This window comes from Antechinus flavipes, chromosome 1, assembly GCF_016432865.1.
Source record: "Antechinus flavipes isolate AdamAnt ecotype Samford, QLD, Australia chromosome 1, AdamAnt_v2, whole genome shotgun sequence".
Lineage (NCBI taxonomy): Eukaryota > Metazoa > Chordata > Mammalia > Dasyuromorphia > Dasyuridae > Antechinus > Antechinus flavipes.
The window spans coordinates 349,760,592-349,779,184 of NC_067398.1; the positions used below are offsets into that span (position 1 = coordinate 349,760,592).

Sequence of the window (18,593 nt, forward strand, 5' to 3'; positions counted from 1 at the left end):
TTCTAGAACAGTAACCAAAATGATGTTGAACATGAGGAATCCTCAGAGGTTCTGCAACCTTAAGAATATAGTTGGAAGGTATTAGAGGTTCTTTGACACATTTTACATGTAAACAAAAGTGAAAAGAATCCCAATTAATTTGATATGAGTGTCTATGGAATGAATTGACCTGATGTTGATAACTGAACAAATTGTTTGCCTTTCTAATGGTAAAATAATTTCTAAGAAAAAAGTACTTATTACAGAACTTAGGGAGATCTTAGGTATATCAAAAGGGTTAACAAAATATAAAAGAAATGCAAAACCAAACAACAAATTGTGAGGTGTGAGCCTAAAATATGTTAATCATTTTATATATAAAAATTGCCACAGTAAACATATCACAAGGTACAATGTTTGGTCAAATACATAAGCAAGTCCCATTCACAGGAATTCCTTTATAAAATGAAATTGCTAACACAAACTGGCATCTACTATATTTGAGGTTTGATGAGGATGGGGGAGGAGGAGAGGAAGAGCTAAGATCTGAAAAGCATGTAAAATTGGGTGCTTAGTTCATTTTAAGAACAATTCCACGCCAAAGCCATTCTGTGGTCTTTTTAGTCTATAAACAGCAAAAAGAACTGAGCATCTAATTTTTGAAGTTCTTCTGGCTTTTCTTTTTGACCTTTGGTATTTGTATGTATTGACGCTCTCTAAACCATCGTACAAAAACACCTTGAAGTGTCAAGCTTTAAAAATGAGTCTTCTTTTCTCTTTCTCCTGTGTAGCTTGGATTATCTTGGCCTTGTCAAAATACATTCTCTAGTTAGAGCTTGGAAATATTTCCCTCCTGGCTCTCAAGTATTGATTTTTGAACATTCAGTTCTGTCCATCAGCTGAAGAGGTGAAAGGTGAAAGTTCATCTAGCACTGCCTGGCTTTGCCTTCCTATTAATGTCATGCCCTTTCCACATTTGATCAGATTATGTAATCACCAATCATACAGGGAGGGATGTTATTACACCTACTTTACCTATACAAAAGCACTTAAATCATCATCGGATACTAAAACAATTCATGGTCCAGACATTCTAGGCCTTGGAAGAGCCATAGCTATTGTGATCAGCTCCTTTTATGCTTATCTAATTGTCAAAGAAAATACACTGTTACATAATGATTTTGACTCTGAAATTCAAAGTATCCTAACTTTTTATTTGAAAATTGAAAAAAAAAAAAAAAGGATTACATTTACTGCTGGCACTATAAACCTCTGGAAGCAATAATGACCTATTTTGTTATTCTTGCTCTTGCTCAAAACCAATTATACTCTTTTATCTTGGGTATTTGAATTCAAGTCCAAACCAAATATTAAATGAAATGAATTTAATGATCTTAGCTCAGCTCCCATAGGATAGCATCAGCCCATGTTAACAAATCTAACGATGTATAATTTGGTGCAATTAACAAGATACTTAGAAGATCATAAAGGCAGATAAAATGACAATGAGCTCCACTACTCTGCCCAAGCCACAGAGGATACTGGGTTTTTATCATGGTAATCTTTCTTCCCTGGTCTATACACATTTCTAATAACATCTGAGGAGGGAATTTGCTCTCTAATATCTCTTTAGAACAAAATTTTGCATTTCTTGAACATGATTTTTTTAGATTCATTGGGAAGTGAAAAACTATTTCAATAAACTATAGGTTTTATTTTAGTGGTGAAAAGCAAAAAAAAAAAAAAAAGTAAAAATCAGTATAAAATGTCATTTGAAAAGGTATAAGAAGAATGAATAAAAGAGCCAACCTAAATACACAGCACAGTAAAGCTATTTTTCAGTACAATTCAGTTTTATTTCACACACATATGTACACAGGGACATTCAGTACAGAGAGCATCTATTAAGGGGAATCTGGCAGAATTTCAACTCATTTGTAATCCACAGAAACTTCAGTCATCATAACATTTTCATACATGTGTCCCATCATGTCATCTTTTGCTTGTAAACTGCCAATGAAGCCACAGATGTCTCTACATTTACAAGGACAAGTCCAAATACTGTACTAACAAATCAATAAAAACACTAAAAGCTTATACTGGAGTGACAATATGAAATTTACCATGGTGCTGAGAGCTCTAAGCTGGAATGAAATTTGGGACTGTGGTTGACAAAGTGGTGAAAAGGTTTGTGTTTAACTAACTGACCAATGTTAGTTTAGCAGTTGGATATGTCTAACAACTAACATCATTTCACTATTTGTTTGGACAGAGACTGTGAGAGATGGAAAGATGTTATTAAAATTTGGAGCATTTTGACTCATGTAACTTTCCCAATTTATTTAAAATCTTCATGCCACTATTATATTTAGAAGAGATATGAAAGGAGGATGTTTTGTCCTGTTCCTTCTTATGAAATAGTCAACTCTTTTAAAAGAAACATAGGCAGTTTATTCTTTTTAAGGTACACTTTTACAGTATCATCCCAAAATATTTTTGTACACTAAAACAAATTAATTCTCTTTTAGATTCAGAAAATAAACATGGACGTGTTCTTTCCAAAAAACATGACTTGGGGTGTTCATGGCTCAGGTAGCCTAATGGTAAACAAATTAAGTGCACCTTTTTTTTAGTTTTTCTTCATATTTCTCTATCTATGTTGAGCACTACAGCATCAAAGATTATGCTGTATAATTCTTTACTTCTTCCTTAGAAACTACATATATAGTCTTTATAAATACAATATTCATGCATGTGGCATAAATCCACTTTTAAAAACATCCAAACTCTACTATAGAATTTGACCACCAAGGAACACAACAGCTTTGCCACAGTTAGAAATAATATACTTTACAGCAATATGAGAGAAACATTCCTAATGGTCTTAATTTCTTATTTTTGTTCTTTAAAAAACTCACTTCAGTAAAATAACCAGTGTGTTGCTTTTGGACTGTGATCCTACTTTTTTCATATATTACATAAATTTTTTCTTTGAAAAATCAATGCTTTTTAAATTTAGAAGCAATCATTTGCTCTTTTTCCTTTATTACCATTTTTGGCTTCTCTTTAAGTTCCATATTTTCTTTTTCTCTAATAAATCATTTACTTTTTTCCTTTTATGAGTTTTCAGACAAAATGGCCACCATCCTCCTGTCCCACAAATCCTTAATCCAACAAAACTATACATATGTCAATGTTTGTTAGGAATAATTTATACAAAATATTATTTTAAGGATTTCTTTCATTACTGTAAGCATAAAGTAGCATAATCTGACAAACTGATATGTAGCAGAAAAAAAATGAACATCTAAAGTTAATAGTGCAGAAGAAAAAAAATCCTTCTTTGGATATATGTTCAAGCAAATTTACAGAAATATAAATCATTCATCTTTCATACGTTTTCAAGAATTTTGTGCCACATTTGCTAATTGCCTAGGATATTTTTATTTTGGCAGAGCCTTTGCAAAAACAAACAAAACCTCTTACCTTACTCAATCAATGGTTTTTGAAGGCTAAATTCAACATTAGAGTTATTGACATGATAAATGCATGCCATAAATGTAGTTTCTTGTATTTTGATTTGTAGATTTGAAATATTTCTGAGGGGAGTAAGTTCTTTCTCAGAAAAAAAAATATCTTCAGTATATATATATAGATAAGAATGATCTTAGATTTTGCAAAATTGAAAATATTGCTATATCAACTAGATGCTTCTTTTGTTTAGGTCACAAGAGGCAATGGATTAAAAAAAAACAAACGCAAACTATTTAATGAACAAGCCATCACTTGAACATTACAAGGGCACATGCCTGAAAAAGGCTGTTTTGTTTTGAAAATGTCTTCATATACTTTCTCACTTCTCTCAAACCAGTTAGATTCCATAAAAGGAAGGTAACTGATAAGGCCTACAACACTGGACTGAGTAATCATCCAGTGATCACCTGAAGATATACATGTAAATGCAGAAAATTTTTGGTCAATAATAATACACATTAAGAAACTGTAAGTAAAATTATGTTGATAATTAGGACTGCCATATTACCTCAACATCCAATATCAAAACTACTAGATCATACTTTACTTTAGAGCTTGAGCTTAAATTCCTGAAAATGCTGAAATAGTCAGGGAGTGCAATCACAGTGTTTATTGATTTTCTAGCTTCTGCTGCACCAAGCAACAAGAACCTTCCCAATAACTGCCTTCCTTTCCCTTCCACCAGTGGCAGGATTAAACCATCTGGTGACCAAATAACAACATGTTATTGAGTTGGTGTATATTACTTCTAAATCCACAGTTGATACAAAGGGGATTCTGCCCTATAGAAAGAACTATATGCATAAATGTTGCTATCTGGTTGATCCCACTGGATGACTTCTATAGGCACTGATGTGGGTAAATCCAGTATGAGTAAGGATGGAGAAATATAGGTTTATAGAGAATTTTTAAAACAAAAATTATATCATTAAGAGACATTAATTCTAGACCATAAATCGATGCTCCTTTCCATCATGGGCCATAAGAATAACATTGCGATTTGAAGTCCAGATCAGCCGGGCCAGTCTGAGTGCATTATGTGATCCAGGAGATGCAGGTTGAACAGGGGGTACTTGGTAAGTTTTAATACAACGAAGCTGAGGTGCTGAGTTCAGCATGCCAATACTTCCTAAAAGTGAGGTGTTCATCTGGAACAAGAAAGAAATAACATCTTCATTTTTTTCTTTAAAAAGATCAAAATCAGTGTTTAATAAGATTCATTCAATCATTCTTTCTCAAAATGAGTATTCATCATCTTTAAAAAGTTTACTTTCTTAAATCCTGAAGAACTTCATATATAATGCCTGGAATAGTGTTAATCATTTTTCTGTAAATTTTTTTTGGGGGAAAGAAAACTTTTTCTTTGATATGATATTTGTTCCCTAATTCTTCATTAGTAAATGACTGGGAACTCACCTAAACTAAAAGTGCTGATACTAAATATAAAGAAGGGCCTACATTTGAAAATATATGCTTGAAATAAGAACTTCTTGCTTGCTATTAAAAACTAATACAATTCTATTTTAACATCCTATATATGAATGGGAGATACCTTTATGTAGAAGAGTTTATAAGGCAATATATTTCTCTACTGATTAAAATGCCTTTTAAAATGTTTTATTTTGTAATTAACAAACATGAAATATAAAAAAATCTATTTTTCCTAAAAACAAACAAACAAAAAACCACCGTATAATTTTGTGAATTATGGTCTATTGGAACGAGGAAACAGAGTAAAACTGAACAGAGTACTAAAATACTGATTCAGATCTCACAACGTAACCCTCTGTCCTTCATGTCTTACTTAGTCCCTTTCTCTTGTGTCCCTTCAAATTAAACTGAGAGATCTGAATCAGCATTTCAGCACTGTATCTATAGCTCATCTATGATTTCCCTGTCAGATAAAGAAAACTTGAAAGCTTATTACAATGCATTTTACCAGGTAGTGAATCAAGTTTGGGCACATTATTTTGTGTAAGCATTATAACTTCTCTTATTATGTTCAATCCATAAAAATAAGGAATGTCAAATTATGAATGACAAATTTATGACACATGATTAACAATTTAAAAAATTAAATTACAAAAGGATAGTGAAATAGAGTTATCTAAGCAATTATAATCTAGTTAACAATCTCTGAAACATTTTTCTGAAGTTTTCCTTTGGAGGGGGCTTATAACACACTTTTAACACTATGACAAATATCCTGAAAGCCGGAAAGATAATCTCAGAAATGGGTTCCCCTCCTAATTCACTCCTTCTCATATAATAACTTTCATTTCCAGCTCTTTTCTTCAGTACTATTTCCATCTCAATACATTAGGTTCTTGGGATTTGTATGGCTCAACTGCATATGTAAAATCTGACACATAAAACCTAGGCAAATCTTAGCACATTTAAGATGTGTTATTGCTGATATCATGTTCTGAATTCTGATCAGTACAAAATATAAGCCATTACTTTTTCTGGCCCTTCTCAGCAGCAGAATGGTGTCAGAGAGCGTAAATCACCGCATCTCTAGCAGGGAGCATGCAAGCTGCACTGACATTTTCACAATTTAAATCATCTTGAGTAATAACCCTTTTAAGATGACTAATGTTACTGATTTTCTTGCATTAATAATAGTGCTGAATACAACACAGAGATGAACAAAATCACTAGTGTATGAGGTCACATTTTAAAACCAAATATATGGTTATGGTTAACTCTTTCTGCTAAAGTTAGGCTGACATTTAGTATATTTTAAACCAAATAGTCAAAAGTCTTAATTCCCTTGCTGTTTTACAATTTTTCCCTCCAAAGATTTAGTGAAATTAAAAAAAATCAATCTCTTAATGTTTTCTAAGATTCCCAAATAGTTTATAAAAGAATAAAATTTCAAAGATGTTATAGTTACAAAAAGTAACAACTTTTAATTATTCAATCCTCATTATAGCATGACTCTGACCAAATTACCCAGAAAATTAGTGGTTAAAAATGAACTAGCATTAAAGAGTGTATTTTATTTTTTTAAACATCTAATTTTTAGCTGATAAAGACAAACTGTACTTTTTCACAGATTTTCTATGAAAACATAAATACATGAAATTGTACTGTGCTCATGAGTAGTCAAATGCTCAGGTACTTCCTTCTTTTTTTCCCTCCTTATTTCTAAGTCCACTATGTGAAAGAAGTACATGAAGGCTAAGGGGATGTTACGGCTAAAGGTAGAAAGTAGATGAGAGGTTTGGGAGAGGACATCTCTCTAGGGATACCATAGAAAGTATAAGATTTAGGAAAATGCTCAGTATGGATATGAGGATACCCTTCATCAATTAATGACATGGCCTTTTCTTCAATGTTGTAACAGAAACTGTAAATCACAACTAAAACATTAAATCAAATAAGCTAAAACTATGGAAATTCATTGAGTTCTAGAGCTGGAAAGCACCATAGAGAGCATTCATTCTATATTATTTCACTCTTCTTTTCAAATTTGTGATTAATTGTTCTGTCAAAAAATCCAAGGTCTCAACCATTTTATTATTAAATTTTAAGATCTTTCTTGACCAATACATGCGGTGCTAAAATGCATGACTTCTCTGAATGAATCATTGAAAGTAGAGGATTATTTAAAATGATGGGTTAAGGAGAAATTTCATTGGAAAAATTCTCTACACTTAATACAAATGTTACAGATAATATAAAATAATGGCTAATCTGAATATCACTAGCATTTGGTTTTGGAAACATAAATGCCAACAAACACAAACCCATCCACAAAAACCCTCTCCTTGTTCCTTATTCAACCTTGCTATCAATAATTTGAGGCTCTGCTCAAAGTAAGAGAAAAAAGTTGCTATTTCTAAAGATTATTCAAAAAGTAGAGATCTATTTTATGGACAGCTAAAAATTAATCATTATTATTTTCAAATTATATTCTAGACATCTCAGAAAACAATGAAAGGCATATTCTTCAAAACCCATGTACACTATACCAAGTACGATGTAGTTTTACATGGGTAAGCTAATGGAATATAAATTACCCGTCATATTTTATTCTTACTAAGGTCAAAAAGGAAATGCATAAATGATGTAAAAATGACATTTTGGTTAGACTTCAACTATTTCCTTTTTAAAAATTTTAGCAGAGGTATAACAGGAAGTAACCAGACAATTCAATTTCATTTCCCTTTAATATACTTATCTGCTTTAATAGAGACATTATCAAGTAATGAAACATATGAAATAAGCTTTAATATTATTTTTATATATTAATATACTTTGATCTGTCTCACCCATGTTTCTCCCTCATGACAATAGTCAGCATTTATAGAAGGATTGAAGGTCTGTAGAATACTACACACATTGTCTCACTGGATCCTCATTCTATTATCATCCTCGTGTTTTAGATTAAGATGACACTGGAATCAGAAAACTTAGCTCTAGTTCTCAGCTCTGATACTAACTTTATTTTATTAGGATTACTTTGCATCTGTTTTCTCATCTATGAAAATGGGTATGATGTTTTATATATATCTCATAGCATTGTGAGTACAATGTACTGCCAATCTTGAAATGCCATTCTAATGTAGTTATTACAGTTATAATTATGAATTTTTAAAAATCTGTAAAATTCAGAAATGAACTTGCTCTTGGGGTATCCTAAAGATGTAAAGCATCAATTTTTCAACTGGGAGCAAAGACCTATCAGTGGAACAAAATATGATTTATTTAATATAATAGTTCTTGTAAAGAAATGAAGGGAAGGCACTGTGTTGGATACAAATGTAGTATAGTTCTTTTCTTTGCACATCTCCAAAGAAAAAGAAGAACAAAGTATAAATTGATGAAATAAATGAACATTTGGTAAGTATTAAACAGGAATAACATCAGTAGGTAAGCTCTTTAAAAGACATGCTTCTTCTGTACATGTTTGGCCTATATCAGATTGCTTGCTGTCTTGGGGAGGAGGGGTAAAAGGGGAGGAGAAGGAGAAAAATTTGGAGCACAAGACTTTGCAAAAATGAATGTTAAAAACTATCTTTGTATGTACTTGGAAAAATAAGATACCATTAAAATAAAATAAAAAGATAAAAAAAAGCCAAGTTTCTTGCAAGAGTCCAATTTAGGGTCAGCTAATGGCCTTATTATGGGATCTAAATGGCATAAAGCAAGAACACTGGTTATGTAGGGGAAAAATGAAGATTAGGTAATATCTTTAGGGAAAACAATTTAATAAAAGCTAATTAAGATACTAGAGATATATTTTGGAAGTCAGGAAAAAGAGAAATAAATGGGAAAACTAAATTAGATAATGAAGAAAAAATCTGTGAAAGGTTTCGAGGTTGTCATCCTTTAATAGTATGTTGTTAATTAAGTAATTTATTGTATACGTTTACATTTTATTAGCTATTGATTTTTTAAAGTCATCATCAAATTGTGTTCAGACCTTGTTTAAACTTTTTTTTTTTTTAGTCTTTTAAGGCAATAAATAGAACCTCATAAAGTATCCTATTACATTAGAAAAAAAGTAAATGTGGAAAAGAATGACAAAAGTCTTAATTATATATCTCTATATAGTTAACTATATATCTACAGGAGGGGCAGCTAATGCTTAAATGTGAGTAATTTTCAATGGCCAAGGGAAGGCAACAGTTCCATTACCATTAGCTGTAACAGAAGTTTTGAAAAGGAAGAGAAGAACTTACTACCAAAAGTAGAAGGAAGTTAAGAAGCATAAAGACTGATAACTAAAACTTATAAAATATCTCAGAGGTCAAAACAATAAAGTTTTAAATGTTCATCTGAATCAAAGAATAGACTAAGTAATTATATGGCAACCAAAGTCTGAGATTTATAATAAATGGCTTTTATGGCAAATTATAAGGGCTAATATAAATCCACCATGGATTTAATACTAAGGTGCTTTGTGGAAAATATATTTTTTCTTTTAGCTTTTCTTTCCTATAACTTTTTTTAGTATTATCTTGTTGACTCAAGAGTCTTGATTATTTTCTGTTTTCAATATTACCTGACTTATATTTACTAAAGTTTCAAAATCCATACATATAACATGTATTACAGAATCAATTTATAGGAGTAGTAAATGTATTTACCTGCCAGAAGGAAATGTGACTGTCAGAATTTGAGTAGGTGGCAAGATACCTTCCATCAGGAGCAAATGCCACAGCAGTTATTGGTCCCTTGTGCCCATGAATTGTCTAAAATAAATGTCAAAAGTGATTAATTATATTAATTTCTCAGAGACATTGTGATAATATTGTTATCTTAATTACATATATACATACAGATAAACATAATGTTCAAAAGGTCATTTTTACAAATAGTAAACTTTTTTTAGTCTCCCCCCCCCCACTTTTACAAACTGACTCATATTTGTAGTTCTAGGGTTAGCTGATAATTTCTTCACTAGTTCGTCAAAATGCCTCAGACCTCTTTTGGTGAGTCTACCTGTGTCCTGATGTTCTGGAAAGTAATGGGCTAGTTAAGTTTGGAATTGACATTCCTGACCCAAATGTATAAGAATCAGCCTAGTACCCTTCTTTTATTGTCTCCTATCTTCACTTTCTTGGATATGTTTGATTAAATCAGAATTTCCATTTTGGATCTTTTAAAAAGACCCTGAATTTAAAAAAAATTAAAAAAAGCTATTTTCAAGCAATAATTAACTAGATCATCTAATTCCTTTGTAAAAACTTTTGGTTCTGTATGTGCAAAAATTGTTTGTGGCAACCCTCTTTGTAGTGGCCAGAAACTGGGAACTGAGTGGATGCCCATCAATTGGAGAATGGCTGAATAAACTGTGGTATATGAATGTTATGGAATATTATTGTTCTGTAAGAAATGACCAGCAGGATGATTTCAGAAAGACCTGAAGAGATTTACATGAACTGATGCTGAGTGAAACAAGCAGGGCCAGGAGATCATTATATACTTTAACAACAATACTATATGATGATCAATTCTGATGGATGTGGCCCTCTTCAACAATGAGATGAAACAAATAAGTTCCAATAGAACAGTAACGAATTGAACCAGCTGTACCCAGTGAAAGAACTCAGGGAAATGATTGTGAACCATTACATAGAATTCCCAATTCCTCTATTTTTGTCCACCTGCATTTTTGATTTCCTTCACAGGTTAATTGCACACTATTTCAAAGTTTGATTTTTCTTGTGCAGCAAAATAACTGTATGGACATGTATACATATATTGTATTTAACATATACTTTAATATATTTAACATGTATTGGTCTACCTGCCATTTGGGTAAGGGGGTGGGGGGAAGGAGGGGAAAAACTGGAACAAAAGGTTTTGCAACTGTCAATGCTGAAAAATTACCATGTATATATCTTGTAAATAAAAAAAAAGAATATAATATATATATATATAAAAATAAAACTTTTGGTTCTAGTGAAATAGCCTAATACTTGTAAATCAATTAATGCTAATGAGTGAAAAAAGATTTAAATGAGTTATAATTAAATAATATAGTTAATAATAGTTAAGATGCTTATAAAGGGATCTAGATATCTCATTAATTCCCAACCAAAACCTGCATTATCAGTTTTCTGGGAACAGTAAAAATTCTGGTAACTAAATAAATGCTCTATTTTCATAAATTAAAAATATATAAGAAATATACATGTACTATGTATACCAATATATACAAGTATGTGTATAGTTACATACACACACACACACACACACACACACAAATATCTAAAAACATATATGTACAATCAGCATAGGAAAATGATGCATAAAATATGAAAATAGGGATAGCTTGATGGCACAATGGATAGTGTGCTGGCCCTGAAGTCAAGAGGACCTGACTTCCAATCCAACCTCAGACACTTAATACTTCGCAGGTGTGTGACCCTGGGAAAGTCACTTAACACCAATTCCCTCAGCAAGAAAATAAGATAAATAAAATAAAATATAAAAATATATCATATCATGCTTGAAATATATTAGATACCATATTATACGTTTGCATAGTAAATACCTAGTTATATATATATCTGCTTTATATATGCATTTATGATGAATATATAATCATATTTTAGTACTGTTATAGAAACTAGTAACTATAAAAATGAACATTAAAAACAAATTAATAGCATTTGAATCATAAATAACCAGACAAATAACTATGAACAGTGAAAATGAATTAGAGACTAAAACTTTGATAAAAGAATTTTGCTGAAATATGATCGATACTTTTTATAGCTTTTTATTTATAAAACATATGCATGGGTAATTTTTCAACACTGACCTTTGGCAAAACCTTCTATTTCAAATTTTCCCTTCCTTCCCCCTACCCTTTCCCTAGATGGCAGGTGTTCCAATGTTAAAATATATGTTAAATCCAATATATGTATACATATCCATAAAGTTATCTTGCTGCACAAGAAAAATCGGATCTAGAAAGACAAAAAACAAAACAAAACAAAAAAACCTGAGAAGGAAAACAAAAATGCAAGCAAAAAACAACATAAAGAGTGAAAATGCTATGTTGTGGCCCACACTCAGTTCCCAGAGTCCTCTCCCTGGGTGTAGATGGTTCTCTACATTTACTGAACAATTGGAACTGGTCTGAATCAATTCATTGTTGGAGAGAGCCACATCCGTCAGAATTGATCATATGATCAATACTTTTAACCCTAGTGGTTTTGATAAGTACAGAAAAGAGTAGGGCAGCAAAAAAGATTAAGGACCATGTTGTTTAAATCAAAGACTTCTTGAAAATTTAAAAACCGACAAGTATAGAAAATATTAATCATAAGATATATTGATTCCTTCAGGTGATCCCATGTAATCTTTTGTGAATCTATAGCATTAACAGCAGAATTAGACTGAATCTATAATCTACCTTTACATAAAAGAAATTCAGGAGGACTTCATTAAAACGTTTAAAATGATAGATAAAAAAAGAGTATAAGAACTTTCCTACTTTTGAATATTATTTCTATGTCATTTCTTTTTCAATGAACAGTGGCAACAAAATCATACAATAAGAGGCACATTTATTCCAAACAAAGGTACCAGTGATTAAGAACATTCTTAAAATGGAATCTGAGCTATTTAATAAGTACATTACCCAGTGGAGAGTTGAGGAAAAAAGACTAATCCCATGTCAGATTACAAATCTGCTTACATTTAGAGTTCAGAAGAATACCAATTATTTAGAAGACAAACTGGTAAAGGACAAACTTGGTAACTGTCCGTGGTACTACCGCAGATTTGGCTTACAAGGTACTGCTCACATTAAATATAATTTAAATAAAAATTTATAAAATACTTTATATTTCTGAAAATCATACAGGCCTATTTTCTAATAAAGTAAGTAAATGCTTCTAGTTTGGGGTTCTTGCTCTTGTAGACTATTTGGTATATCTGGTGAGTTTGTAACAATTTCAACCTAAGAGACGCTTCAGACCTCAACGTAATAAAAATGTTGCTATTGTCTTTTGTTCAAAATCTCTGAACTTCTGAGATCTGTAAAGGTACCACCTGAACTGACTTTAACCTCTAGATTACTGTTTTAGGGACACAGCTGTGCAAGGATCAAAATCCAGTGATTTGGATCTTAAATGCTAAAACTGCTAAGAAGAGTTCACCTCATTTGGTTTAAGGCCAAGAATAAAAAGAAAGAATAGTTGTTTTATTTTCATATGCAAATGATTATCATGTCTTGCACCACTACTTTGGACAAAGATAGTTCTGCCTTCTAAAGAGAGAAATGGAACATAAAGAAATTAATGTAATTTAAGAAGTACTCTTAAAAATTAATCAAATAATCATTATTAACAGGAAACTAAATTGTTCTGTTGTTAAGCATTTCTCTCTTAGAAAAGATATTGAGACAGGATTTATAATAAGAAATGCTTGCATTTATATAACATCATTCAATATATCCCATGTGCTATAGAAAGAAACATGATTAATTCCATTTTACACAGAAGGAAATAGAAGCATATATTTCTTAGATGGCAGTATCAACAAAAACTGTAACTCTCTCTTACAGACAAGACCATTTTCTTTAAAACTCAGATTCACATGGCTTATCACTCCCTAGGGTGTTTGCCATTCAGCTTCCAAATGTCAAATGGTAAAATTAAAACTAAAAAGTAAGACTTTATTATACCTTCTTTGGAAGGTTAAACAGTGTAAAAAGGAAGACATTTTATATTACTGATATTTTATTGTCAGTAATAAGAAAAAAACCAATACCCAATGAATGTTTTTTTTTTTAAATTCAACAATGACTATTTAAAAATTCAATACAGGACTAAAATATAACAAGTATTATTACTATTAAAAGCTCTGCAAAATCCACGGCCCTCACTTCAAATAGTTTTTATGACATGAAAAACCAAAGCCAAAAGAATCTGGCCAGTCCTTTGAATTTCAATGCAATGGAAAGTAAATTATATTACTATAATGTAGAGATAACTAATGCTGGAAAGAAGAGTTAGAATCCATAGGAAAATTATAATTTTTAAAAGAATTAAGAGATTTTTCAAAATTTTATCTTACAGTTTATCAGAGCACTTTCATAATCACTTCTTGAATAAGATAGAGTAGTATGATTTGAAGGATGCAAAACAAGTATGAGACTTCAAATATTTACTTCCATTGGTTCTATGCAGTGCTTGAAATCCCCATCATTAGTTACTTTTGGGGTTCTTTCATTAAGCACTTGTTAAGCACCTTTTATTTACAATACACTGAGAACACAAAAACAAAAATAATATACTGTTTCCCTGTTCATGTCTCCTCACCCCCCATATCTTCAAATGCTTTAAGAAACTCAGTGTTTGTGGTAGCAAGCATATCACATGCACAAGCACAACCTCTATAACTAGTTGTCAACTCTTAAGATTGAGACAATGAACACGCATAAGCATGAATAGAAAAAGTCCTGTATTTGAAGTCTAAAAACACAGGCTCATATCAAGACTTTGCCACTTACTGCTTGTTTGACTCTGGCCAAGTGATTTAACCATTCTTTCTAGGTCTTAGTTTGAAAAACAAGAGGGACAGAATGAATGGATTCAAAAATCTCTTCCAGACTTAAACTGATGATACTCTGACATTCCTTTAAAGGATTTATAATCTAGAAATAGGAAAAAGTAACAACAACATGTACTCACATATTGTAACAGTTTACTTGAATTAAGTGCCCAGGAGAGCTTTAAACAAAGCATTTTGAGAGATTAAAGAGAGGATTCCTTCTGGTTTAGAGTTGGTGAGGCAAAGAATCAAGAAAGACCAAGAGGTCTCTTGGATTATGTCTTGTACATTAAAAAAGATTTTCAACAAGTAAAGGTGGAGGGACAAGAAAGGCAAAGAATTTGAGACACAAAAACAAAAGAAGGGGAAGGCTAAAATATTCCAATAAAATATAAATTCCTAATAAGGTACAAGTATTCCATCTACCAAAGGTAACAGTATCTGTTATCACATTAGAAAGAGCAAAATACTAAGGGAATGAGACACAGGCTATATTTAAAGCCAGGAAAATCTGGGTTCAAAGGCTGCTTCAAACATTTATAAGTTGTCAGATCTTGAGCAAATAGCTTAGCTACTTTGTATCTCAATTTCCTCATATGTTGAATGAGGAGACTGGATTCTATAGCTTCTGAGGTCCTTCTAACTCCAAATCTATCATCATTAAGAACATAACTAAGCACATTTTGTAGAGGTTACAAATTTGCCAGTTCAATAAACATTTATTAAGGGCCCATTATGTGCTAGACACCATGCTTAAGTGCTGGGGATATAAGTAAAAAAGGCAAGATAGTCCCTGCCTTCAAAGAATTTACAATCTAATGAGGGATGACAATACACAAAAGGAAATCTAAAGGAATAAGGGAGGTAGGAAGGACTAGTCATTAGGAACATGATCTTTCACTTAAATGCAATTCACTTGTATGTCATGGCATCACCTCCCTGAATATTATGGTCTTTTGCGAAAAACAAAGTACAAACAACAACTCGATGGAGTTAAAACCAAGCAGAACTGTTGATGGAAAATGTAGAGTTCTACTACTAATTGATAATGCATAGTATTAGCTTTGTTAAAAACTAATTGGCAAAAAACATATTTGCGCAAGGCAGCATTGTAGAGTAGATAAGGAGCTGGTCTTGGAGCAAAGAAGACTTGGTTTAAAGCGAACCAGAGCAAATAGTTGGACCATACTGTGCTCTAAGCAACTCTATTCAATTCAATAAATATTTATTAAGTGGCTAGTATATGCCAAGCATTCTCTAAGACTTTATTCTGCAAACTGGGAGTTTCCTATACTAAAACAATCACAGGTCCTAATGTGTAGGACACATTTCCTCTGGTATTAGTCATTGGATACAAAGGGAAGATATTTTATTATTCTATATCATAAAGGAAGTCAAATAATTAAAGGTAAGTAGGGCTACATGTCTCTTCATGACACGTCAACACAAAAGGCAAATTATTTCATGATTAAGTGGCACTGAGGGAACCAAGGAAGGCAGAAAGAAGACAAAGACATCTTCTTGACTGACAACTTTGCTTGTTAGTCAAGAAAAAGGGAAACTAGTTTAAAGGAAATGCATCTCAGTATGGTGGAAAAGTGAAAAATTAATTCCCTTTCCTTTTCTTATAAGCATCTGATGCTTTAAAAAGTTTATTAGGTATGTATCCTGACGGTCTTCCCTTATGGTAAAATATAATTTGTGACATAGTTAAGCTATTTATAAAAATAATAGTGACAGAGATACAAGTCATATTAAAGTATGGGTGTTCCTAACATATCTAGTGAGAACCCAGGAGTAATAAACTGTGACCTATTTGCTAAATATTCCTCAGTCATACCAAATTCAGGGTTATTTAATCATAGTAAAGAAAGTTAGCACTTTAAGGTTTGTAAAGTTTTTACATTATTTCATCTTAGTCTCACAACATCCTTGGAAGTGGATGCTCTAATTGTTCTCATTTTACAGATGAAGAAATAAGGCCAAAAGAAATTAAGTGACTTGTCCATGGTACACAGTTATTAAAAATATTTGAGGACATATTTGAATTGAGATCTTCCTGATTCCTGGACTGGCATTTTAAGTACCACCTAGCTTCCTTAAATGATTATCTTTTCTATTCTTCAAGCACATTGAGCAGACAAAAATCTATCCTGTTTTCAAACACCTCCAGAGAAGATTCTGTGATCATCTTTGAGCCTTCTTTTCAGTGTTTAACAATGTATACTCTGTCAGGAAATTTTTCCTTCTATCAAATCTAAATCCATCTAAGTGCTACTATTTAAGCTATTGTCCTTTGTTATATCCTTAGCAGAAATGGAAAATAGCCAGGCACCAGTTTTCCAGATGAAAGCCTTCATGCAGACTATTATCAACAACCCTTTCAATCTTTTATTTTCTGGCCTGAAAAATCTTATTGATTTTAATATTTCTTTAAAAATATCATCTTTTCCAATTGTGATGGTCCAGAAAATATTTCTGGTTTGGGTTTTTTTTTTTGGGGGGGGGGACTAGTTTCTCTTACAGCAGGTTGTCCCTGCTCCTTCTCTATTCTTGCTCTTTTCTAAAAAACTACACCTCACATTTGTACAGCGTGGGTTTCCTCTGGCCATGTTGGGCATTTCCTTGATAGTGACATCAGGGATAGGAATGCAGGATACAATTGCAGAGTCCCTAGTCCTTTGCTGATCAAAGCCACAATCCTCACTTTCATCAAAGACTGCTTTGATATGGAAATAGCAAAGGACCCATGGCTTCTACTTCTGGACTAGGAGGTGCATGTGGGATGAGATGGAACTTCAGGGTGCCAAGATCGAGTATAGTTTCTTATAAGATGATGATTGAATTTAATACAGTGATTTGACTATATGATTTCTTTATTTATTTTTGGTGAAAAGGAAACCATATTAAAAATTATAATCTCAAATTATTTTGTTATAAATCTCAGTAAGTCACAAGATTTGTAAACTAGATTCAATAAAAGATATATTGAATGTATAAATGTAGCTGAAATGTGCAGAATATCCTACAGTCAGATGGAAGAGAATATACCTAAATTCAAAGCAAAGGAAATAAATGAAAGGCATTATAGGTCAAGAGATTGAACTTCTAAAATATTTACTCACTATGTAGGAGATTTGCTGGCTTAAAAAAACCATTGTGTCTTTAATGTAATCACTATTGCCTAATGATAAGGAAAACTAAAAGGCCAATTAATTATAGAATTCAATATTTAGGCCATCAAATCCTTTAGTACTTAACAAGCAATTAATATTTGTCAATGAAAAATGTTTTGGTAATACAAAGGTGAAAATCAATAGTACTAGCACACTTGTTGCAATCTTTACCACTGACAATTTATCCAAATAAATTCAATCCTTAAGGGAGCAAAACTCTTTTGATGTTTTAATTTATGTGCTTGCCTGGAAAATGTTAATCCTTTAAAACAGAGATTTAGCCCTTTTTGGTTTGTTATTCAGAATATACTTTTTAATAATCATGCATTTAATTTGTAATTATAATTTTTGTATTCCTCTAGCAAATATATTAATCTTTCAAAACAAAAAAAGTCATTTCCTTTTATATGTGACATTCAATATGTACTTCTGTAATATCTTTTTAATTATTTATTAGGAAAATAAGCATATAATAAAATCTATGTGATTCAATCAATCAATAGTTCTCTTTTTAGGCCTGAGTGATTAAAGGACATTTTGTCACTTTCCCAGAGGTTATTGGGTCACTTGGCTTTAGTTAAAAAAAAAATTAAGTTGAAGTATAATTTTGTGAAAATCATTCCTATCCATATGATCTGAGTGAAAATTTTTGCATCATGTGTCCCTTTGTTCTGTAGTAACTTAAATTTTTAATTAAAAATGAGTTTTTATACTGATATTGAAACAGATAAATTTTAATTTTTCAAAGAAAAAAATGGGTATGTATATGTGCATATAGATAATTGTAGATAGATATCTTTGAGATAACTTTGCTGCCAGGATAAAATACAAATAATGCTTATATTACATAAATGAATACAATATTTATACAAAACTAGTATA

The 18,593-nt window shown here is 31.6% G+C and overlaps 1 protein-coding gene across 1 annotated transcript in view; it reads right to left on the reverse strand.

Moving 5' to 3' along the window:
- Window positions 1-1,813: 1,813 nt before the first annotated feature.
- WDR7 (WD repeat domain 7) overlaps window positions 1,814-18,593 on the reverse strand; it is a 500,592-nt gene continuing 483,812 nt past the window's right edge. Inside the window, exons 27-28 of the mRNA XM_051969585.1 lie at window positions 9,612-9,716; window positions 1,814-4,661 (exon numbers count right to left, since the gene is read on the reverse strand). Coding sequence (XP_051825545.1) covers window positions 4,458-4,661; window positions 9,612-9,716 — 309 coding nt within the window. The 3' untranslated portion in view covers window positions 1,814-4,457. The remainder of the gene's footprint in view (window positions 4,662-9,611; window positions 9,717-18,593) is intronic.